The sequence below is a fragment of the Pseudopodoces humilis genome, chromosome 9, assembly GCF_049639895.1.
Source record: "Pseudopodoces humilis isolate 2021_Gansu_Grassland_sample_001 chromosome 9, ASM4963989v1, whole genome shotgun sequence".
Lineage (NCBI taxonomy): Eukaryota > Metazoa > Chordata > Aves > Passeriformes > Paridae > Pseudopodoces > Pseudopodoces humilis.
Window position 1 is genome coordinate 28,877,100 of NC_142208.1, and position 24,612 is coordinate 28,901,711.

The 24,612-nt window shown below is 36.2% G+C and overlaps 1 protein-coding gene across 3 annotated transcripts in view; it reads left to right on the top strand.

Annotated features, from left to right (window-relative positions):
• Nucleotides 1-24,612, top strand: part of ATRNL1 (attractin like 1) — a 429,854-nt gene that overhangs the window by 20,582 nt on the left and 384,660 nt on the right. For all 3 annotated transcript variants that reach the window (XM_005520769.3, XM_088059554.1, XM_088059555.1), the window contains exons 2-5: nt 18,552-18,635; nt 20,593-20,706; nt 21,182-21,310; nt 24,383-24,591. In XM_005520769.3, the coding sequence (XP_005520826.1) occupies nt 18,552-18,635; nt 20,593-20,706; nt 21,182-21,310; nt 24,383-24,591 (536 nt within the window). The remainder of the gene's footprint in view (nt 1-18,551; nt 18,636-20,592; nt 20,707-21,181; nt 21,311-24,382; nt 24,592-24,612) is intronic.

Consider the following 24,612-nt stretch of genomic DNA (forward strand, 5'->3'; position numbering starts at 1 on the left):
TATATGACTACTATACGTAGTCATACAAGCATGTGATCTAACAAATTTCCTTAGCCCAGAACACTATTTTTTAAAAAAGATTTGAACCGGAACTTGTTGTTCAAGTACAATTAATGTTATACATTACAGCTCAGGTGTTTTGATTTTGTGGTTGATTGCCTTGTCATGTATGAATTTCTTACAAAGCTAAAGTGAAATTAGAATAGAAGGTAATGCTGACCAGCTTGCATATTATATTCACATTAACTCAGTTTGTTTTTTAAGATGTAATTAGATATTAAGTAATTTAAGACTTATTTAGAATTCTTGGTCACTTTAACCTCACTTAGAGGTTGGGCAATATTTTAATCCTGGCTTGAATTTCTACCTCAAAGTAACTTTCATGCTTTAAGGTAAATAGCAGAAGATTCATCCCCATTTCTTCACAAATTTCCACTATGTAGAAAATAAACTTAATTCTGCTGAATACAACTAGAATGCACTTGTTCTGTATTCCGTATTTACCTTCCATCAATTAACTTAATTATTAATTGCATTAAAAAACCCTATGAAATCCTTCAGTTTATGTGAATACTGACTGTCACTCAGAGCACATTCCAACTGACAATAACAAAGAAATAACTACTTCTAGTAAGTTTATGATCCCATGGCATGTATTTTATAAAGTAGTTTGTGAAGATGAATTATTTCTTTGCTTGTCTAGTTATTAAAGGCAGCAATTTAATCAGTGACTGATGTCCATATCAAATTACTTCTGGAGTGATAATGAGTATGTACAGCTGCTTTGATTTTTCTAGTATGTCCATACGGATACTCAAATTGATACCAGGACATAATACATGTATAGAATAGTCTTCCATCCTCTCTGTTCTCTTTTCTCTGCAGTAAAAAAGTATTCAGTGATGAAAAATTTAAATGAAAACATCTAAGACTTTAGGCTCATGTATCCTGGCTTAAGGTGTGCTAATTAGTTACTCTTGGTATCCAGGGTAATTATTCTATTTGCCCAGTATGAAAAGCTTTGGTGCTCTTCTGTGCTCAAGTAATGTTCTTATTGCTAAATACTTAACACACCTAGTACATCTGATTTAGCATCTCTGGTTGATATGGTGTCAAAATAAGCATTTTTCCTGTAATTGTATGGGGGAGGAAAGATTTATAATGAATTACAGGACTTGCAGCAAATCCTTCCCTGAGCACCAGCAGTGTTAATGTGGGAGAAGGTATTAAATCCTGTATGTATCCAATAGTCCTGCTCACAGGTACCTGATTTTTATGAACATCCCTCTCTTGAAAATATATGAGGGAAACAAAAATAAACTTTCATAATCCTTCCATATCCCAAGTTTCTTTAATGGTAAGTTTAATGGCTTTTCAAGAGTGATTCTTCTGTGTTCACTCACAACTAATTTAAAAAAACCAAAAAAACAGATATGCTTTGTAATCCAAAGAAAATGGAAGTTTTTATATCAGTGTACAGCTGAAATACAAACTAACTTATCACTTCTTTTGTGTTTTTCTGATGGTTTCAATCTTTATTTCTTGTCAAAAGCAAAGAGCTACAACATTACTGCAGAAATAACCCTTCATCCAGGCTTGTAAGGAGAAAATAAATGAGCTTTGGAGAGTTTTTAAAATTTACCGTTGAGGTATTTTGCATGCTTATTAACTGTGATTTAACTGTTTAAATTAGTTAAATTTTTATTTAACTGTTAAAATTAGTGGGTTTGTGGCCTTTTTTTTGGTGAGACTAAGTTGTATGTCACTTAGAGCTGTGCTTAGCAGGCAGCATTATGGACGATGATAGTGATGACTCATGTTTGGCTCAGCAGCAATGTCACTAAGAGTCCTAAGATGTCTGTCATTCTGATAGCTTTGTCTCATTTTAAAAGGGAAACCCCCAAGTAATACAGAGAAGACTAGGAGATTGTTATTATATTGTTTGTCTCCATGTGAAAGTTGACTTACTTCTGCTGAGTGCTTGAGCATGGGAAAAGCTGTTCCTGATAAGTGTGAAGTAAGTACAGAAACTAAAATTTTGAGCCCTGACAACATTTTGAATAGAGCATGATCTGAAAACAGCTGAATTAATTCTCATCAAATCTCTGTAGCTAAAGTATCTCTCCATGATCAGTTCATTGAAGTGTTAGCAGGACTGCTCATCTTTTTCCTGAGATGAGAGGGCTGGGCTGACTGTACCACATTGCTTTAATTAAGGAAAGTGACTTCCCTTTCTGGATCATTTTGGGGCCCATTTGTCTGATTATATAATTTTTTGTTTGTTTGTTTTGCTTGCAACAAGCTTCCCATGCAGAATTCCCTGTTAGAAATACCAGTTTTGTGTAGAGAATGCACAATATCCGTGTTAAATATTGCCATGTTAACTTGGATCAACAGCACCTGCAGAGCTCTGCAGGCTGTAAGTGATCTGTGCCATAACTGCTTGTCACAGCCCCAAAAAGGCAATACTTGAAGATTTCTGTAACCTTACTATATAGTTGAGTTAATTTTATAATTATTTTAGTCCTAACATTTTTTAGGAAGGCTTTGGTTTTGAAATGAGAAAAGCAAATACAGACATATGGTTGTGTGAGTCAACAGGTACTAGATGCTGTATTTGGCACCTCTTTCTGTGTTGATTCCTGCAGATCTTGGAGATGGGAACTTGTTGACCTCTATCTGTGCAACTGGGACATTCAGTGTTGACCTAAATTATAGCATTCATCTTCTATTAAGATTTTTATTATTTAATCTGTCTTTGATGTTCTTTAAAAAGAAGTCTTCAGGGTGTGGTTTGTATTTTATTCTTTTTTTTTATTCTGCCTTCACTGTTGTGTGGGTTCATTGAATGTTTTTTCTCTCTTGACTTTGATGGTACCAGTCTTTCTTAACTTGGGACTCTCAACTACTGTAACTGCTCCTCTGGTACCTAGTTGACTTCTTTTGCTTACTAAGGAGTAGAAAAACTTTTGAAACAACAACTCTTTATCCTTTTCAGCTGTCATTCTCAACTTGATTGCTAGTCTGCAAACTGTCTATTGCTTCTGATTTTAAAATGAATTCTTCTATTTTATTTCTTCACTTTTATTTCTTTAAATAATCTTGTTAATTCACTTTCTGAGACAATAAAACATTTTAAAAGGCTCTGGGACCCTAAAAGTCCAACAATTCACTAGGGTATTCAGCATTTCTTGCAGCTCTCTTAGATGTTATTAACATGGAGTCTTAGTATACTGTTTTCCCTGTAAATTAATCCAACTCTTGCATCTTTAAGGCTAAAAAAATATTTTTTATTGTTGTATGAGTCCACAGTTCAAGTGGCAAAAATCTGCAGACATAGGAAAAACTAGTCATTCAGATATTCTTTGTAAAAAAAGTCTTCTAGGGGCATCCTTTGTGGTGAATGCTGAGGAGATGGCTCCCTGATGAGTGATTACCATATCTCACCGACTGACTCAATTCATGTATAAGTTTTATTTTAAAATCAATGAGTGGAATACAACTCTATTCAATCTTATTCATAAGAGACATAGCTGTGCCTTCTGGTCTGGTCTATCACTAGGGACTGCTTAAAACTGTTAAATTCTTTTCATGCAGATACTTGTGCAAGGTAACCTTAGACCTAACAATATGTAGCCATCCTATTTTCTGATAGAATAGCAGGTGGCTACTCAGAGCTTCCATATGACTTATTCATATGTCCCAGTATTTGCTTGTGTCAAGACATTAAAGAGAGTTCTTTCCTGTTTTGAAACAGGTGGATGTCACTGACCTCATTTGGGATGTTGCCTTATCTAGTGTATGCAACAAATGTATCAATCTTTTATGCAGTGTGATGCTGGAAATCCAGAAAGATGAGTAGCACAGATCTGAATGGCTGTGCACAATAAAATTAAGAAGCAAAAAAAAAAAGGCAAAAAAAAAGAAAAAAGCTCAAATCTATCAGAATTACCTGGAAGGCTTACCAAAGGCATGTTTCCTTCCCTCCCCTGGCATGTATTGTCTGCTTGGTAGCTTAAGTTCACTTCTGGAGATGGATGCTTTCTCTCTTAAATATCTTTATTTGCAATTTAGCTACCCACTTAAGGGACAAGTCATTCAGCTTAATTTCCTCCAGTTTTCCCAGTTGTTACGTAAAGGATCCTCCTTCACTCTCCTGGCATGTGCAAAGTTAGTTTTGTGTTTACTCCACTCTTCTCTAATGAGTGATGAAAGCACTAATGAGCAGAATATGTGAAATTACAGCTTAAAAAGGTTGAAAGCCTTCCAAAGGGTTTCTGAAGCTGGGCTTTTCCCTGTCTTTCCTGTAATACCCAGTCCCTGTTATGTATCCCTGTTATGTACAAGAGGCAACTCTTGCAGATTTACACCAAAGCAACTTGGGCAAGGACTGTGTCCATTTTTATGCTTAGTAAAATTTTTAGATCCCATCAAGTTTTTGTAGTAGTACAGGGTATGTATTGAAATTCAAGAAATATGGGTAAATATTTCCTTAAAGCTCATTTATCAACTGAAAGCTTTTTAAAGCAGCCCTGTCAGTTTAAATTCCCTAAAAGTATCATATGTAAAATGATATACATGTGCTCTATAATCCTATCTTTAGTAAATGGATTTGCAGCCTAAGAACTTCTATGAATTGGAACACTCCGATCCTTGGGCTTATTCAAGAAAAAGCATTTTAAAATGTAAAGGGATTAAAAATTGTACTCCTAGTGATTTTGTAAGCAAAGATTTAGCTTATTTTTGAACCAAATGCAAAGGCTGACATTAGGCTGGCGGTTTCCAGTCTCAGGCTGAAGAAACCATCTCAGTCCTGTATATTCAGATAACTTTTAGAGCTGGTGTTTAAAAAGTAGCTATTTTATTAAGATAGATATTTTAGGGTGAGAAGGTGAGACAAAAATCACCCTGAACTGGAGTGTCTTGGTCAGGAGATGGATCCTGGTGATTGTCACTCCAGATGTGACTCCAAGCTCCCCAAGCTGGTGAGTGCTTGTTGATGGGAGGGTGCAGCCTCTGCTGTGCTGGCTACTTACAGCTGGCCAGGGCAGTGTGTTCACATTCCAGCTCCTGCCTGGCTTCCATTTTGGGCAGAAAACTCAAGGGAAAAGGGGCTCTGCTTCATTTTTGGTTAGCTGGGAGGTAGAGATGGTGCAAAACATCTTGTACAGATGTACCTCTGTACAAGAGTGTGCCGTGTTCTGCCTCTGTGGCTATTGGTGTTTCATACAGCCTGATCTGTATCTGGCACCTGTTTTGGGAGGGAATACATATGGTAAAGTATAGATGCAGGTGTGGATTTTATGAACAGCTGACAACAATGAGCCAATTCACAGATCAAAGTAAAACTCTTTCCACAAGTATATAATTCATGTATTTTATTTGGCTTAATTTATATAATCACTGGAACTAAGGTACCGCATGTTTTGATGAACGTGATTTTCCCTTTCAATTCTTCCCCTAAATGATTTATCAAAATAGCTATATTTATAAATCCTAAATCTTAAATTAAATCTTAAATTTTTCTCTTAAAGCAATGACTGAAGATTCCTAATTGTCTGGTTTGAAATGGTGTAAAATATGTAATTCTCTTCTCTTTGGAATTTCTATATTTTTTTTCTTTTTTTTTTTCTTTGAGAGCATATATCCAAAGAGTTGTGTTCTAGTTTATTTGCAATTTTAAATAAAAGCTAAATTTGGTCATGATTCTACAAGCTCTTTGACTCTTTTTAGGCTGATGGTAACCCTCAGCTTCCTTAGTGAAAAGCAAGCCCTGCTAGAATTAGTTTGAATTTTGCTTTAACTGTACTAGGTTCCAGTTTAATCACCTACTAAGAGTCCTGGGCACAATGCTGTCCTCAGAAAGCTGAGGTCAGGAGTGATTGAAGCTCAGATTAATGATTTAAGAGGACCTTCTGGCAACTAATCAAAGGCCAAAAAATGTTTGTTTTGACTGTGGGATGAAAGTTTAGAGATGTATCTAGAAGTATGTCCTGAAAACAGCTTTGATTCATTTTACAGCTGAATATACCAGACTATTAGCCTTTCTGCTCTTGAAGCTTACACCCCTCCTCCCTCAGCTCTTAATCTCTTCTGTTTTTAAGTATTGCTGAACAGATGCTTATGCAGGATAAGATCTAACAAAAGAGTATCAACAACCAGAAACTCTGTTAGAAACCGAGGTTCAGCTGTGGTCTTAGGTAAGGCAGATTTTTCCTGCAACAGAGAATGTTCTTTTGTCCATAACTTGCTCTTGTTTTGATTTCTGCCATCTTTGATTCTGGTAATACCTTGTTGTAGAAATAGTCACATGTTAGAAGAAGACTATTTATTGCAAAAGCGTTGAAAGCTTTTAAGGTCAGTGGAAAGTTTAAGGAAATTTGTTTCCTTTTCTGTGACTTGTTGCTGGTATTAAGCTGTTAATGTTGCAGGAATTTATCTCTAAAAACATTTTCTTTAAAAGAGAAATTATTTTTGTATTAATAAGTATAGAATCTGTTTTGATCATCCAACATTGATACGATGGAAACTTTAGAGCCATATGTTGTCTGAAGTAGCATAAATGCCAAATTCTATCTGCAAATCGAGAACTGAATAAAAGTAGTACTTAGACTTACGTTATTGGGTGGGGTTTCTTTTGATCTGGATTCTAAACCAGTTTTGAAATTCTTGATGAAAGCTGCTTTCAGACCATGTCAATAGCAGAGTCTCTCAAGGAATATTTGATGAGTTTTCTCCAATAAAAGTTAAGAATTTTTAAGAACCAGTTTGTGTGGTTTTCTAGGACTTAGAAGGAGAATTTGTTTTTTAGTTTCCATATCTCCTCACTTATTTTTACCTGTAGTAAAACTTTATGAAAAGCAAAACCAAGTATCCAAAACATTTAAAAACAAACAAGCAAAAATGGTTTGTTATGACTGAATTATTGATGATAGAAAAGGTTCTGCTTATGTCAATGCATGCCTGTTATTTGGAATAGTAGGCTGGAAAGGTACTCAAGGAACCATGCAGTAGAGCAGATAAGGTCATATAGGCAAAGAAAGTAAATTTTCTTTAAACAGGATTAGTTTTAATTGGCATCCTTGCAATAATCTTCCTTCAGCTGAGTAATATCCTTTCAGATGTCTGTCTCTTCCATATGTGAACTTCTTTCTGGATTTGCTATGTTTTCCATTTTTCTTTAAGCTGATCAAATAAGGCAATAATTACTCTCTATTTGTTGTATCTTTCAAAGGTCTTTTTGTAGGAATTCTACCATTGCCAGGAAATTTACTCTGCATTGACTGTTAGATGGCTTGCTGAATGAGGTGACCAGAGCCATTTAGATTTCTGGCTTGATACATTCCAAAAAACCAACTAAATTATAGTTGAAGCAGTGAAATACTGACAGGAATACTCGATGGCATGTTTGTAAACTGACATATTAAATAACAGAAGTATTTTTTGAATGCTTCTGTATTTGTCTATAGTTGCCAAGAGCTGGGAAGGTTTGTCCCACAGCATGGCCCGTGGAGGATATACTGCTCGTGCTCCTTTGGTATATGATTCATGGAACCTGAGAAGGAGCAGCACCCAACCAATCCATCCTTCTCACTCTTCCTGTCCATGCAGATGTGTTTAAACAATTCCCTGCTCTAGTACATTTGGCTACCTGAATCATCTCTTTTTCTCTAAACCTTAGGGCCACTGCTTTTTCCTGACCCTATTCCAGAGTGATTGGTTGCCTTCTCATTTCTTTTCCTCTACTTGTTTCCAACAGCCTCATTTACTGACTTTAGAATTCAGTGTATGGCCTTGTTGAATTCTGCTGGCTTTTGAGCACTATGCTGTGTACTGGTGTAATTTCTGTTTATACTGTCTTGGTGAGGAGTGTGTCCTTGTTTCCAATCCATTCTGCTTTATGTTTGACCTGAGTGGAAATAGATCAGCAGCAGCTTTGAGAACTTCCCCTAACAGAGGTTAGATCATCAGCCTCTGAGAGTCTGTTATCCTGGGAGCAATCATATGAATTCCTGCCCATCACTGATGGTCCTCTCACTGACAAGGCAGTCTGGCTGTGTGTCCTGCATGCTTTGCTCTGTCCTCGTAAGGATGGTGTGAAACAGGCCCATGGGGGCTCTGGGCTGGTAGGTGTGTGTTGCTGTTTATTCTGTTAGAGTGGGGCATTCCAAGCCATGTTTCCTGAATTGTATTCTCCTGGAGGGCAACAGTCCCGTGATAAATTTTCCTGTGTTCTGTTTCCCCATTCTTGAATTTCGCTAGAATTGCTAAAAACTTTTGTTTGTCATTTTAAACATGATGTCAATATTTATTTCATTCTGGTTTTGTATGAAGTACAGAACAAATTACAGGCCATAGATATCCTCCCACTGCCCCCCAGAAACCCCAAAACCATAAAACCAACCCAAGCAAGCAGAGGCACCCTCAAAGCCCTCTACCAATATATGGAATAGTTGATTCTGGGAAATTTGGAGCTGTCATAGTTAAAACTAAAAATATCCTAGTCTCTCTTTCTTATACCTCTTCATCCACTTCTAGAGGGAGTGTTGGAAGTTGCTAGCAGTGTTGTGACATACCCATAAATTATAAAGTCAAGCATAAAATGAGTGGAATGACACCTGCCATATGAGTAAAATGTATTCTGAAATGATGCTATTTTATGAATAGTAAAAATCTTTCATATCCCCAAACAAAAATGCTTTGTAATACCTTAGAGACATGAATGCCATTATTCCATTTCTTTACAACAAACAGAGGGATGTGCTTTGTATTTAAGGCAAATGTGTAATGCCCTGATAATTACTACAGCCAGAGAAGTTGAAAGTAAGTGATTATCTATATAATTATCTGAAAGACAGTACTTGAAATCTACTCAGTAACAGCCATTTGAATTTATTAATCAATTAAGTTTTAAAGGAACTATTATCTCTTCTTATCTCAACATTTGTACTGAGGTTGTGTTCAGAGACTGGGAACCTCTTATGAAGCTGTGTGTGTGCTGATGGAAAAGGGCAGAGAAGAAGAAAGAGTTGCTGGTTTGATTTTTATTGTTTTTAAAATATATATATATACACACATAAAAATGGATTTTAAAAAGTCTTGAGAAGTCTTATATTGGGATGCTATGAGAAAATTATACTTTTTTTTTTTTCCTTTGGAAGATATTTGCGTGTCAAATTTTACTGCAATTTTGTATTTTCAAAACTAATATAGCTTTTGGGAGCTGGTGCTTGCAGCCTTCTGGTATGGGGTAGTTTCCTGCCATGAGAATTCTGTGCTTAGCAGACATGAAATCTGATGGTTAGATACTAACCATCACTCTAAATGATTGAAAGGCAGAAATAGGTGCCTCTCGGTGAGCATGGAAACTTGATTTAAATAGTCAAGGAGAAATTTAGGAATTGGTGGCACACTGGATTTAGAGCATTTGCCTGTTACCTCAGGAAGCTTAAGTTAAAACCCTCAACTAGGTCACAAGTGAAAATGAGCTTTATGGTGATGTACAGTGAAAAATTGGCACAGTGCATTACCTTGTTGCCAAGTACCTCAGCCTGCCTGTAGGCTTTTTGCTCCACATTTTAAAATGCTGTAGCATGTTTGATTAATTATAGAAGTCTTATAAAACACATACATGTTTATGGCTCATTATATAAATATGTACATACATATGTTTAAAGTATATATACAAATGCATAAAAATTCATAAATAACTTTATCCTTCACTCATGTTAATCCATGTGATTAGATCCATACCTGTAGCCAATCTTACTTTAATGTAGAAACTACTGAGGTTGAATTCTATTTAAAGGTAAGGGAAGTAGGTGGAACAAGAGACTCCTTTGGCTTAACTGTGAGCTTCTGAGTCTGCTGAAATGAGAGCTGTAGCAGAGATGGAAAAGCAGAGAAATACCTGGTGAAGACTACAAGGGTGTGCAGAGATGCAGTCAGGAAAGCAGAAGCTCAGCTTAAATTGAAATTGACTGGAGGTATCAAAAGCTACAGAAAAATGTTCTTCAGATATGTAAACAGGCAGAAACAGAACACAGCATTTCCTGTGGTTAAACAGGAGAGGTGAATTAGTCACCAACAATGTGGAAAGACAGAGGTTCTCAGCACTTGGTTCACACCTCTCTCTGCTGGCACTGTTGAGCCCCAGGCCCTGGGAACAAAAAATCCAGGTTGATGCAAACAGAGACCCAATGTCAGGGAAGGAGTTGTTATGGGAACTATCACAGGAGCTTGACCCCTACAAATCAATAGGCCCTGATAAAATCCACCAGAGGCTGGTCAGAAAGCTGCTTCATGTTGTAAGGCTGCTCTCTGTAATCTTTGACACTGGGGGACGTTCCAGAAGCCTGGAAGAAAGCTCATGGCAACTCCATCTATAAAGAGGGCTGAAAGGAGGGTCCAGGAAATTATAGGGCCATCAATCTTTTGTTTTTGGGAAAGTTATGGAATTAATTCCCCGTGGGCTATCACAAATCAGATGAAGAACATGAGTGGGAAATGTCAGCAGAGATTCACCAAGGTCAAAATGTGCTTGAAGCACCTGATTGCTGTCTACAACAAAGTAACCTGCTTGTTGATGTGGGGTGAGACATCTACCTGAACTTCTCCGAGGCTTTGGATATGGTTCCCACACCCTCCTGATACAGAAATGGATGTGTTGGGGTCTAGACAAGGGATCTGTGCAGTGGGTGGAGAACTCTCTGCCTGGTCCTCTTGTAAACAGCTCCAGTCATGAGTGGGATCAATACTGGGCCCAACAAGTGGTGCTCTAAAAGATGGGATGAAGTGTTCCCTTAAAGAGTTTAGAGATGTTAACAGAATAATACATACAGAATATACACTTAACCATGTTACTTTAGAAAATGGAGGCTGCCTTGTGGAAAATAAAGCCTAGGAAAAAAATGAACTCTTGAATTTAAAGAAACCTAAAGTATAACTTTTTTTTTTGTTTGTTTTCAACAAGAGGCATAACAAGGATAATGTGTTACTCCTAGTGATCTTACAGTAACATAGGGGTGATCTTAAAGTAACACAATCTGTGAACATACAGAACTTTTCTAAAATAATAACAGTGTTAATGTGGTAGGAAAAAGTAAGTAATAGGATCACCTCAGTCTGGTGGAATGTGTTTTTTTGTGGTTTTGGTGGTTTTTTTTTTGTTTGTTTTTTTTGGGGGGGTGTTTTTCCTTTTGAATGAATTTCTTCATTAGCTTGGCAACATTTGGCCATAAAAATAACTCTTGGCTGAAGCAAATATTGTAAAATGTTAGAGCAATGTGGTGTCTCCTTGTTTCCTGGCAGATTCTTTTCTAATTCCTGTTTGCTTCTAATAGTAACTATCTGCATACATGAGAAAACTTTGGGATTACTGTTAATATTCTTCTGAATCAAGACTGAATTGTCAGAACGTTGAATATTTCAAACCTGTTTCTTTGAAAAAATGAGTAACTGTGACAGGAAACTGAGTGAAAGAAGTTCAGTCAGTGAATTGGGTAGATGGTCTGCCACTTACTCAGAACAGGAATTATTTTTATACAGCTTTTGACCTTTGGGATTTTATATCTGGAGTAGTGTTTACAGCCATACTTAGATGAGATGGTGATATGGAGTATTATGTTTTGTGTTTGTATCAAATGCCTGCTTGATTTTCTGTCAATTCTTAATTTTAAGCATGATGCGAGGCATATTTATAGGCAGAATTTTGGATGCCATCTATGAACTAGGCTGAACATTTCTAATAGAATATATGCTTGTCTCATATGATTTTGTCCAACCATGATATTAAAATAAGAAATATGAAATGTCTGTAGTGTTCCAGATAAGAGAGGTGAAGCTACATTTCTTTCACTTCATTTCTTTTCACTAAGTTTTTTCCAGCTCAGTGGAGGATATTGTGCTATTTGCAGTATCTTTTAAAGGGCACTGATCTCTAAGTTGAGTTGGAGGACCACTGCCACCTGGAAAATATTGGCAAGATTTGGACTGTTAATTGGTGTAGTGGTTCTGTAGAAAACATGGATTTTGCTGTTGAATTCTGTAGAGTGATTAAACTCCACTCAATTTTATAGGAAGTTCTCATAAATATTATGTGTAAATCCATCTGTGTAAAACTAAGTAGCATAAAAACTTCCTTTGTTGTTGACTTGTGAATGTTTGGGGGTGATATAGTTCTTAGTAGTGGAGTAGGTCTTTGCTTAGATTAAGGCAATCAACATTTGGATTGGTTTTTAAAGATAGTTATGACTTATACTCACATACTTTAAGGAACGTATATGCAAATAATATGAAGAAATAGCTGAAGACAAAAGTCAGGATGGCTTTTTTCAAGATCCATTCTATGTAGCTATACTTTCAGTAGTATTATTTTCTCTCTTTCTGTATGAAGCTTTTAAATGAAAATGCTCCAATCATTCGTGCAGTGGGAGAGATTACTGTGCCTGTTATTCACCTTATCTCTTGGACTCTATTCATCTATAATTCTGTGAATAATTTTTGTCAAAAAGGCTTGAAATGGATCACTCTGACATGTGCTTTTACTGGAAACTAAAGGGGAAAATTTCTTTACATGAAGGAAAAGTAGAAGGGTCTTTATACATCAGTACTTTCCTTTGGACTTAATATTTAGAACCATGAAGAGGAAGAAAACTTTGCTTTAGTGCCTCAGTGCTGGTGTCTGGCAACTGCTTAGTTTTAACCAACAAAAAATGGTGCCATGTTGTAATTTCTTGAACAACTTGCCTTATAGTATATAAAATTAATGCAACTGTCATGATGGAGACCATGGGTGCATGGGAGTTATAATTTTTGCTAGTACTGCCTTTGTGCTAGTGTTATGTTAGTGCTTTGTAATGTGAATGAATAATGAATATGAATACTCAGAAACTGTTGATGCAGTTGAGTAATAGAAAAAGGGCTGTTATAAAAAATGCAGGAGTCTTTTTTTTTGAAGGCCTTTATCATAAATGTATACAAATAGATTTTTTCCTTTTCTTGTGGAATTCATTGCTATTTAAGTAGGATTCCTCACTATACAGTGTGACCAGAAGTTACCATCTCTTAAGTAAATGCTTATATCAGAGAAAGAAAAAAAGATTTTCCTACTGAGCAAGTGATTATAAATGAAATTTTCCATGCAGCAATTTCCAGCTGATGTGAGCTGCATTGATCCCATATAATACTGCCTGATACTGGCAGAATTGGATTTGAATTTCTACACTTGAGCAGGCGTGATTAACCTCAGTAAGATGAACTAGAGTAATACTATTTAGTTCTTCCTGTGAAGGAAGTTGGCAATCTTGGGGGAATTACTGGTTGTACACAAATCAGCATAAATGCAGTTCTTCTACTACTTGCATTCAGGAGAGCTGGCCACATTATGTATGTTAAATAATTTCCGGTTGCTGTGCTGGTCAGACTACAGCTGGAGAAGTAGGTACCATTTTGAGGTGCAGATGACTTGGAAAAGTTCTAGAAGAAGGAAGTGTAGAAAATGACTCATGAGGATTGCTAGATTCAGTTGCTTTGTTTAGAAAAGGATGAAGGGAGATGATTGTAAAGGATGAGCAGAAAAAAAGGAAGAATGTTACCTGATTTTCAGATCTGCATTCAGGAAATATGTGAAAGTAAGAAAAAAAAGTGAATTAGACATTTGGAAATACTTTCTAATAATAAGTCATTACTGAAATAGATTGCCTAAGAAGATGGTAGACTTCTGTTGTTGGAATTATTAAGATGAGAGTAGACAAATAACTGTAAAAAAGATTTCAGTGTAGCTGCGGCATGTTGTGACTGAAATGGCAATTTAAGGAGTTTTTGGTAAAAAAAAGAGTCAAGTAGCACTTTGTGAGGAGGTAGAAGAAAATTCTTGAGTAGTTAATGTAGTATTTTCACATTTTATTTTAAAATAGAATAAATATTACATTTAAGATTATAATACTACTCTTATCTTCTCATCTGGTTTGTTTACCAGGTCTTTGTAAAACTGTGCCAATATTTCAAGTCACTTTGTAGATTCCCTCGAAGTCACACATTCAGATATCCTATTCTAAACGACCTGTCCTGGTCTGTATTCTGTTAATTTATATAATGTGCAGCCTAAGCAAGAGAACAGATTCAATTTCTGTAAGTGAAAATACATTGCATAAGATGTCATATAAGTTCAGACTTTGAAAACTATTATTTTAAAACTATAATTCTATGCAGAATCCTTTCAGTTTTTTTGGGGACTATTGCAAAAAAAGTGCTATAGAACAACAACCTTTTTCAGAAACAAAACACCTGCCAGAATAAACGTTAAATTAATGTTTTTCACCGTTTATATCCCAGATAATTTCGTTTGTTTTTTTTTTTAATGCAAGTATTAAGCTTCTTGAAATACAGGATATATCCTCATGGGGAAAAATTGTTTATGCATTCTAATCTTGACTTTACTTTTCTAGGATTTTTGGATTGTTTTGGAGCATGGTTTTGTTTAAAATAATTTAGGAAGATGAACTCAGAATGAACTGAATTAATCACTAGGGTTTGCACTTTGCAACAGGAACTGCTGCTTTGTCAATGAAAAAACGGAAACCCATTTAAGAGCCCGCCTGTGATTACTTGGCATGTGAGAAGTTGTCGTGAATGTCATTTGTGTTTCTAAATATAATTTCTTCTATTACTGCAAAGCAGTATGTAACAAGTAGAGGAGTGTGATTGGCATATGCAAATATTTCCTTAATGTATTAAATATTTATTCCTCTTGATAAGTCACTGAAGAAAAATTAGAGCTAGAGCATGTTCAGTATATCCTGTTTTCATATGTGAAAAAAAAAATAACCAACACCAAGTTACACAATAAATGTAAAACCACAGGAAAATCAAATGCAAATTCTTTGAATTTTTGTCAGGCGCTAGTCAATGCTTTATGCCTGGAAAGGAAAAATCTGCCTCTGTGGGTTTTTCAGAACATACTATTTTTTCAGATATTCTTTTGAAAAAAATACTGGAATAGCTTCTTGATCTGTCACTCAACATTGTGGTATGAGAAATGGCCTCTTGATCACTTCTGCATTTCGTTCTCGCTGATTCAGGCTTGTGCTGTCAGGTGGTCTGAATTTTTTTCCCCATCTTTATTAATATATTCAGCTGATCTCAGATCTGTGCAGTCTCTTTCCCTGCTGTAAATGTTAGGCACAAGGTCTCGGCTAGAAAGGTTGCTAGTACTTCTATTTATGAAGAACTTGATCTTGAAACTTTGAAGTGCAGTTATTGATTTTTATTTCTTTTCAATAAAACATTTTCATAAAAGATGAAAAGAAAATGGAGCAAAATTTTTCAGCAATGGAGAGAATAGCTCTTGACTGACACACTAGCACTGATACTGAGATGGATCCGTGAAGAAAATACTGTATATTCAGATACATCTGAAGTAGGAATTGCAAAGCAATCCAGAATTTCTTAAAATTATCAGTAGAAGTGTGACACTAAGTAATAAAGACATAAATGAATTTCTTCATTACTTTTTATTTAATAGTGAATATTTGTAATATTATGAATGTAGCATATGCTTTGTTTCTCCTAAAGAACTGATACAAATCAGACCTCTGTCCATCTACCAGCACTTTTGTGGATCTTCGTGTTCTGCTGATGACAGAAAATAGCCAATGACTTTTCTGGTTTAAATTAGTGGCCCTCTCTGAAAGATTTGGTGGTATTATTTTTTGCAGGAAGATACAGGAGAGATGACAAGACTGCATTTTTCACATATCTATAAATATTACAGCAGGAAAGGCCATTTTAATAACCTGATCTGACGTCTTATGTATTGCAGGGTGTAGATTTCATCTGACTACTCCTTCACTTTGCAGCAATAATTTCTGACTGAACTAGAATGTACTTTTTTTTCTTGAAATGCATCAGTCTTGGTTTAAAGTCTCTGTGGTGGTAAATATTGCCACGGTACATTTGAACTCAGCTGTATTTACCATTATTTTATAGCAGTGGTAAATATTCCAGGTGAATGTAGATATCCCTTTATTGCATGTTTTGGCTGCCCTTTGTTGGCTCTAGCCCTTGCATTTCTGGTGTATGTGTCTGCTAGGTTGTAGAGACACCTGTACAGGTGTGTCCCTGTGTAGTGTCACTCATCTTTCATGGAATCTGTTGCTGACTGATTGTCTTGGTGAGTGACTGATCTGTCACTGGTGTTTCTGAATGCCTTTAGACATGCAGCATCCTGACGTCTTTCTGTCATTTGGTAGATCTGTTTTACATTATGCTGAGATGGGAAATGTTCTCTTGGCATGCACCTCTTTGATTATAACCCTGCCAACTATGAAAAAATATTGTAGAAAATAGTATGAAAGCTGATGTGCAATTTCAAATGACAGGACAGAGCATCAGATACTCCCCTGAGTGTTCTGTTGGAGTCTGGGTGCAATAAACCCGTGGTGCCTGGGCAGGCCACACAAATTGTTCTGGCTTCCTCTCATCATTGGGGCTTTCTCAGTGGGGTGCAGTGCAGGCACCTCCGTGACTGAGTGCAGAGTCAGGATGACTCACCTGGATTGTGGTTATTTGACAGAATCACTGTTAGTCACAGAGGAAAACTGGTGATGAATACCTGGCTTTATATGAAAGAGAATATTGCCCTTGATTGGGCAAGGGATTGCCTGAAAGTGGTACTGCTTATCTTTGTGAATTATGGGATTTGGTAACACTTGGAAAGAAAAATAATACAGAAAAGTTCTTGGTATGACTCAAGAAACTTAAAGTAATTTCCATCTGTCTTGTTATGTATTTATTTTAAATAGAACTAGCCCTTATCTTACCATTTTCTACAAACATTATTGCAAAGTAATCTCATGTTCTTATTTATTTACTTTTTTTTTTTTCAACAAAGTGAAATGGCTGTTTCAAAGGCTATCTACTCTTCCAAAAGAAACTACTTATCAAAAAATTATCATCTTAGGAGACAAGGGAAATTGTTTGTACTTTACTGGTACCAAAGGGCTGATCTAATAAAAACAACTCTTGTAAGTCACCTCCATTGCACTATACAACTTCTAAGAGGGCAATGATCGTGACTGCAAATGAGTACTTTTAAGATTTCACACTTCTTCCAGGAAAATATATCTTCTTTGGATTCCTAAATAAGACTTTTCTTCTTTATATAAATCATAGGACAGCACTGAAATGATTTTGATTGCATGTATTACTGCCTTTTATTAATAAAAAACAACCACACAAAACAGACAAACAAAGCTTTTCTTTAGTGATGCCTATTCTTAATGATTCTCTTTCAACAATATAGTGAAAGAAATGAGCTTTTCTGAGGATGTATTTATATTTATTTGTTATTAAAGAGTGGAATGGTCTGTTTCCCCAGTGGAGTAGGGGCAGTGGAGATGTGTGTTAAGGCCTGAACATAATCATAAAGGATGCAGAAAATAGAATGGATTAGTGAAGATACAAAATGCTGAAGGTACCAGGCTCTTTCAGAAAGCTTTTATGTTAATAGATTATTGAATTTCATCTTCTGTTTTATTACTGCATAGATTAATACAAAGTAATATATATGAATGGATAGAAAAGGTTCCCTTTCTACACAAAGGGAATTTCTATACGTGATGAATATTGAGCTATTATCACTCAAAAAAATGTTACAGCAGATATTTCTGTTTCAAATGTCAGAATAGTAGTTATTGAAAGAGCAAATAAAACCTTAAATGGAAATAGAGAATAAAATGGAAATACTGTTGCTGCTGTACAGATTCATGGTTCACTTGCATCTTGAATACTATGCTGATCTCTCTTGCATCTCAGCAGGCTCTAGGAGAATACATAAGATTTATTAAAAGCAGTGAGCAAGGATTTCTCAGGTTGGAAAAGGGGCATAGGTGGGAAAGAAGGGAAATAAAACGCAGATCATTACATTTTGAGTGGTATAAAGCAGGAACTCAAAGGCACAGCTGTGGACTGGAAGTGTCCCTGAGCTGCAAGTCATTGAAAGTGGTGTAATGCTGTGTGGAAAATCTGCAGGGATTTACTCCTTCCTGGATAATCACTGGAGACCACTGTGCAGAGACAGGGTAGTGACTAGGAATAACAGAGCAGCAGGCTGACAGATGTGCTTATTCAAAGTTGTATCTTCATTTGTCCTGATCTAGGAGAGTTTTCATATGGCTGGTGTTGTCTAATTTCACAAGTAAGTTATAAGGCAATGGCAAAGCAAATAAGCAAAGCAAACCAAAATGCTCTTAAACAACCCCCCCCTTACATTGGCTTGGATCCATTTCGTGTGAAGGATAATTTAAATTATTTGGTACTGAACTAGAAAAAATACAAGTGAATGCCTGGGGGAAGAAAGCAAATCAATGATATAGAACAATCAGAATTCAAGTTTTTATGAGCACAAATAGCGTGATGAGAAATATGAAGAGAGACTTGACTGTTTTACCCTACCCCCAATTTTCTTTCCATCAAGAAAGATTCTATTGGCATGTTGATGATTCATTTACTGTTGTCTCTGGTTTATTACAGCCCTATTTTTCCTTTTGTAGGTTAACAGAACCTTCTGGATATTTAACAGATGGACCTATAAATTATAAATATAAAACTAAATGCACATGGTTAATTGAAGGATAGTAAGTATCTATTTTCATAGCTTAAATTTTCTGAACAGTTTGGTACTGTGTGTTCTAGAGATCAAAAGAACTCCTCACATAGAGACTGCATGAGGATACAATATGAACAGTTTTGTGTTTCGTTAGTTTGTTTTGGTTTTGTTTGAATTAAAAAAAAAAATGGTATTAGGATTTACAGGATTGCTTAGAGTTGGCCAAATTCCATTCCCACTCAAATTGCTGGCAAAAATTAGGCTGACATCGGTATTTGGCCAGTGCTGCAGGTCCTCAAAACCCACTGATAAATTTGTTGTGTATTTGAGTACCTTTAGATAAGTTCCAAAAGCAGTTACAGAATCCCTTTATTTAACTCATTACCTGACTTACCTTATTTAACTCATATTAGTGATAAATTAGGAATAGCCTCAAGTACAGAATGCTTATTCAGTTATGTTTCTCAAAAGTTACTGCTTCTATAAAGTGTTTTCTTTTGCATTCTACATTTGCTCATGTACTTAATTTTGAAATAGTTTTATGCCTACAGTTTAGATACCTCATGCCTGTTGCTAATTTTTCAGTTTATGCAGTACAGAAACGTACAGACATGTCTGAAGAAATAATGAGAGACATAAATTAGTGTGACTAAGTGTTGATGGCACAAATTGGTTACATTTCAGGAGGATTCCCCCCACCTCCCAGGATATGGGTCAGGATTTTGTTGACTCTAGTTCACACTTCTGCTAACATTCTAGAAGAAAATTAGCTCCTTCTGTATTTCCATGTTGCCATAATCTTAATTTACCTTGGATATCTGCTGTACTGCTGCAGTTCAGAAATGATGGGTCTGATCTAACTTTGGTCTGCATACATGCAGACAGTAATTTAAACAAAGCAGCAGTGAAATTACAGTGTTTGTAAAATCATTTAAATTTAATCTTTATTATCTAGAAGACCAGGCTATAGCTGAATATGTGTCTGAACTAGCTAGACTTGTCTTTTTACTCAGGCAGGCTAGCTGAGGAAAATTTGCACTGCACTAAAGTGGAAACATGCCTTTGCACTGTAGTCAAACTCTGCTTTGAAGCTGTTCCCCACTCCACTCCTCCTGTTCTCAGGAGATGGCAGAGTGGGCAGCTGGAGGAATCGATGTGCTGCACAGTCTGGGGAGGAGTAAAACAACCAGTGCCAAATGTCAGCCACAAGGAAGTCACATATGTGTATAATACTCTGTCTTAAAAAAATGAACAAAGAGCTCTTTCCAAAGGATCTGCCACAAAACCCCATGTTTTCCAAACTGACAAATTGCACTCAAGCCTGTCAGTGGTGAGGAGAACTACAAGAAAAGAATCATTATGTTTCATGGAAAAAATAAATATATATATATATAAGTAAAAATGTCTGGTAATCCTGAGATATGTGAAAATTCCCCTTTCAGAAAATTTACAGGTCTGTTTGGACCTCAGCCAAAGTCTGGTGACATTTCCCATGTGTTGGGAGAAGGGGGGAGGCAGGCACTTGCACTGATACTGGTTTCAATTTTAGATTTCTGTTTTAAGATTTTTATTTTCAGTAATTAGTGTAATACTGGAAAGATGATGTGCAGGTGATTTTTATCTTGAAAGATTCATTAAAGTTCATACCCCTGACATTGTAAAGTAAATTTAGTGTATTAAAATGAGATATTTTAATTGCTCTAAATTTGTTGTTCTGAACACGATAAAATCTGGTGAATCTAAGCCTCTTATTAACTTTAGGGATTATTAGCTATGGACTGAATATGTTATTTTTAAATTTTCTAAGATAAGGGGAAATATTTGCTTGCTCTGGCTTTTGTTATTTAACACATTGAAATATTTACTTACTACTCAAAAAAATGTTTTAACAGAGGTATATTGGCATGATCAATTCTATGTGAGTTCTTGATCTTATGATCTCAGTAATTCTGTAAATAATGTGTTACATCAATGCTCTTTTTCAGCCCAAATGCGATACTAAGATTAAGATTTAATCACTTTGCCACAGAATGTAGTTGGGACCATATGTATGTATATGATGGAGATTCAATATATGCACCTTTAATAGCTGTATTTAGGTGAGTGTATTTATTAATCTTTCTGTCCATGTAGTCATGTATGAACATTTTCAGTTATTGGGGAAAAAAGTAGCATTAGAGGCTTTAATGTTAACTAGATTGCTTTCTTATCTTAATATTATTGGGAACGTGTATGTAAAATTGTATTGGAATGCATTCCAAAATGTTACAGTTTTGGTTAGATAATCATAGCAGAAATCCATTATTTGACTACTTTCTGCTGACATTGTATGGAATGTTAATGCTTGTACACAGGCACTTTCCTGGAAGCCCCAACTTACCTTGCAGGCACATGGACAAGTTTTATATACCTTGTATACCTTTTTCTTTAAAAAAAAAAAGTTTTAAAATTATATTTATGACTCATCTTGTTTGTATAGTTAACCAGAAGAATATAGAACTCCCTCTTTCCTATTTTTTTCCCCTAAATGTGTCAAAGATTGCTTAAAAACATTTTTTTCCTTCTGTTTTCCAGTGGTCTAATAGTCCCTGAAGTGCGTGGAAATGAAACTGTTCCTGAAGTGGTTACTACATCTGGCTATGCATTGCTACACTTTTTTAGTGATGCTGCATATAACCTGACAGGTTTTAACATTTTTTATTCGTAAGTATTTTCATACTAAATGATTACCTTTGTTTTTTTCAATAGTGTAAGAGTCCTACTCAGTGGTGAGTGTCTAAAACCAGGAGGCTGGGCTTGTTATAAATTATGAAGGTGTGAGTTAGGGGAAAAAACTGCCTAGAGACAGAGTGTGGTTTTTTTGAGTGAAGTCACATGGCCATTCCCAGAGTATGCTTTTCCTGTGCCATATGGAACTAGAATGTATCCCCTCCAGTGTTTATCCAACACATATAGTTGTCATATGGACTAGAAGGGAGATTATATCTGCTGTCATATAAATTCCCTTCTCTTGAACTGGGATCATCTGTTGCTTGATTTTTCTTGCTGAATATACTATGGCTTTTGAAACCTTTCAAGCAATTCCACTTGGAATTTTTGTGCCAGCCACAAAGATTTTATTAAATTTCTTTTCCTCTTCTTGGGTATTTTCCCTCCCATTTCCATCTCAGTCTACTCTCTGCCTTCGTAGATCTTATCTGCACTATGTCTTTTGGTTTCTGTGATGGCAAAGTCTAATCTGATATGACCATGATTGCTTTTGTCCAGCCTTCTTTCCTGTGTCAGCAGCTCTGAAGATGCATCCAGCAGACCTGAGCCTTTTCCTTTTTATATGCACCATTTGTTTGCAACTTCTGTCTCACTTGGGATGTGCATGTGACACCTGCAACATCTCTTCATATTGCATACCTTGGTTCAAGAGGGAATTGCTTGCTCCTGTTGGACCTGTTCCTTCATGTGACAGTTTTTCCATGATTGAAGATATGTCTGTTCCTTTCTCTCAATCCCTGCAAATTCTGAAATAGCAGCTGTGGGATGTGGTGGCCAGCCCTGCATTTCTTGTGTTGAAATCCATGTAATATTTTTGTCATGTTCTTTATTAGTTAAAAATTCCTATTTGGGTTTCTGACCATAGCTTTGCTCTTGGCACAGTACTTTGTGCTTGGTACATTTACAGTACTTTTTCTTGGTACATTGTCTGTGGGAAGATTAGTGTTGTAATTTGCAGCAGATTGCCCACCTTTGACCAGATAATAAATAGCTATTCACAGTTTGGGAAATCTCACTATATATATTGCATTGGAAATGGCAGCCTAGAATTCTCAGTATTCTTAATTTTTGTCAGTTGACATCAGTAAAATGCAATCACCTGGCAGAGTTTCTATTGTAATTAGTTACATTTTTCAGTTATCCCTGAAGCTTTTATTACACTTTTTTAATTTGTCTTGGGAGCAAATGGCAATAAGATTTGGCATTCTTAAGAAATGAGTGTATGTGCATTCTTTCATTATTTTGTAATGTGTTGCATGCTGCATATCATTACCTAATCTTTTTTTGTAGATTTAAAATAAATGAAAAAACTTGCCAGTTTTTAATTCCATTACATATGTAACTCATGAAGAACTCTGTTCTTTTGTGTCTTTTATTGCAATGGATACTTTTAAAACATTTTTTTAATAAAACAACAGTAACATCTTAAAGCAGTACCTACAATTAATTTTTATGACTGCATTGACTTTGCTTCTGTCACTGGTCCATTGCACTCTGCTTCTGTTATCCTCTTCCATAATTTTTGACTTCATCTTGATGGACCACTTGTGTTCCTTTATTTTGGGGAAGACAGAAACACAGAATGTATGACTGAAGTTCAAGCAACTCCAGAACAGTTTGAGTAAATTTTCTGTTCCTTGGAGTCAGGCAACTTTCTTCCAATTCTGTGGATCCAGTTTTCTCATTTTGTTTGAATCCTTAATGAACCAGTTGGAGTGGGAAATGGTCTACTTTCCAGCTAATATCTCCTGATGGAAAACTTAACTTCACCCTCCTGCAGAACACTCCCAATGAGGTTGAGGGAGAGGTTCCTCACAGCTGTAGCATACAGCTGTTAATGTGTTACCAGGTAAAACTCTCAGGAGATTTGGAATGATGGTCAGATGTGGAATTTTTTATTTTAGCAGTGTAACAGAATCAGTCCTTTGAGAAGTGAGTCTCTAGAAGACAAAAACACGTCTCCTCACTGTCCTACCACAGCTACATCTTGCCAAAGGCCAGCCTTGAAAAATTCTTTGCTAACTTTTAACAGCTCTTTTTTCATTCAGTTAGAGCTTCATTCAGTAAGGAAGCCTGTGAACAGTATTCATCTCTCACATCTGCAGGGAGTGGTCTGTATTATCATCAGAGGTTTGTAGTAACGCTTTATTCTGAGTTTGCTCTGAGTCATCAAAAAAAGTTTCAAATCCTATTTGGACTTCTTCAGGCACGTACTCCCTGAGTTCATGGAAACTCTTGGACCCACATACTTCCATGTCCTCCATCTTCCCTCATTTCAAGGAGTTGCCTGCATTTCTGGAACCATTTTACTTAATTTTGCACTCCAGTTGCCTGTGATCTCAGTGTTTGGTAGGGTGTATCACAGAAATGCTAACTCTCAAAACAGTCACAAAGTTCTTCCAGCCTAGGCTCTCCTGTTTTTACATCATGGACTGCAGAGTTAAGGTGGCTCTTTTATTAAGGATTCAAAGCATGAAGTGCTACCTGTAAGTAGTTTCAGGATATTAGCCATCATGTATTTTTCCTTATTTGTTTTTCCCTCTTTGTTAGGCATACTGTTTACTGTATGGACCAAAGCTACTCAGGGGAACCCTTTAAGTGTATGCCTCTGGTGGAGAGTTTAAGCTCAATTACTTCCAGTGTGGTTGTTTCTAGAAATAACAAACATTTGAATGGACTGAGTGCTTATACTGGAATCCAGGAGAAAAATAGGTAGTGATCTGTCCAGGCAGGGCCTGTCCTTCTGCTTAATGTCAGTATTTGTTGCAGTGCAAGGTGTTCGTGATCCTGAGTGCATCACAGACTTTGTATGTAAGATTGGATCAACACCTTTTGACCTCGTTTGTCTGTAAAATCATCATTAAACTTGTGTTTTATCGGTACATAGAAATTTTTCATGGTAAAACATACTTTATCTAACAAATACTGCTGAGTGCTGTCAGATGAAACCATTGTCATCAGCTCATGTGTCATCATTTCCCTTATCTATGTATTTTTTTTTTTCAGAATTAACTCTTGCCCTAATAACTGCTCAGAGCATGGCAAGTGCACAACCAGTGTGTCTGTACCAAGCCGGGTATACTGTGAGTGTGACAAGTACTGGAAGGGAGAGGCCTGTGACATTCCCTACTGCAAAGCCAACTGTGGGAGTCCGGATCACGGCTACTGTGACCTGACAGGAGAGAAGCTCTGTGTTTGCAATGACAGCTGGCAAGGTAAGGCTTGCTTTTTTTAGT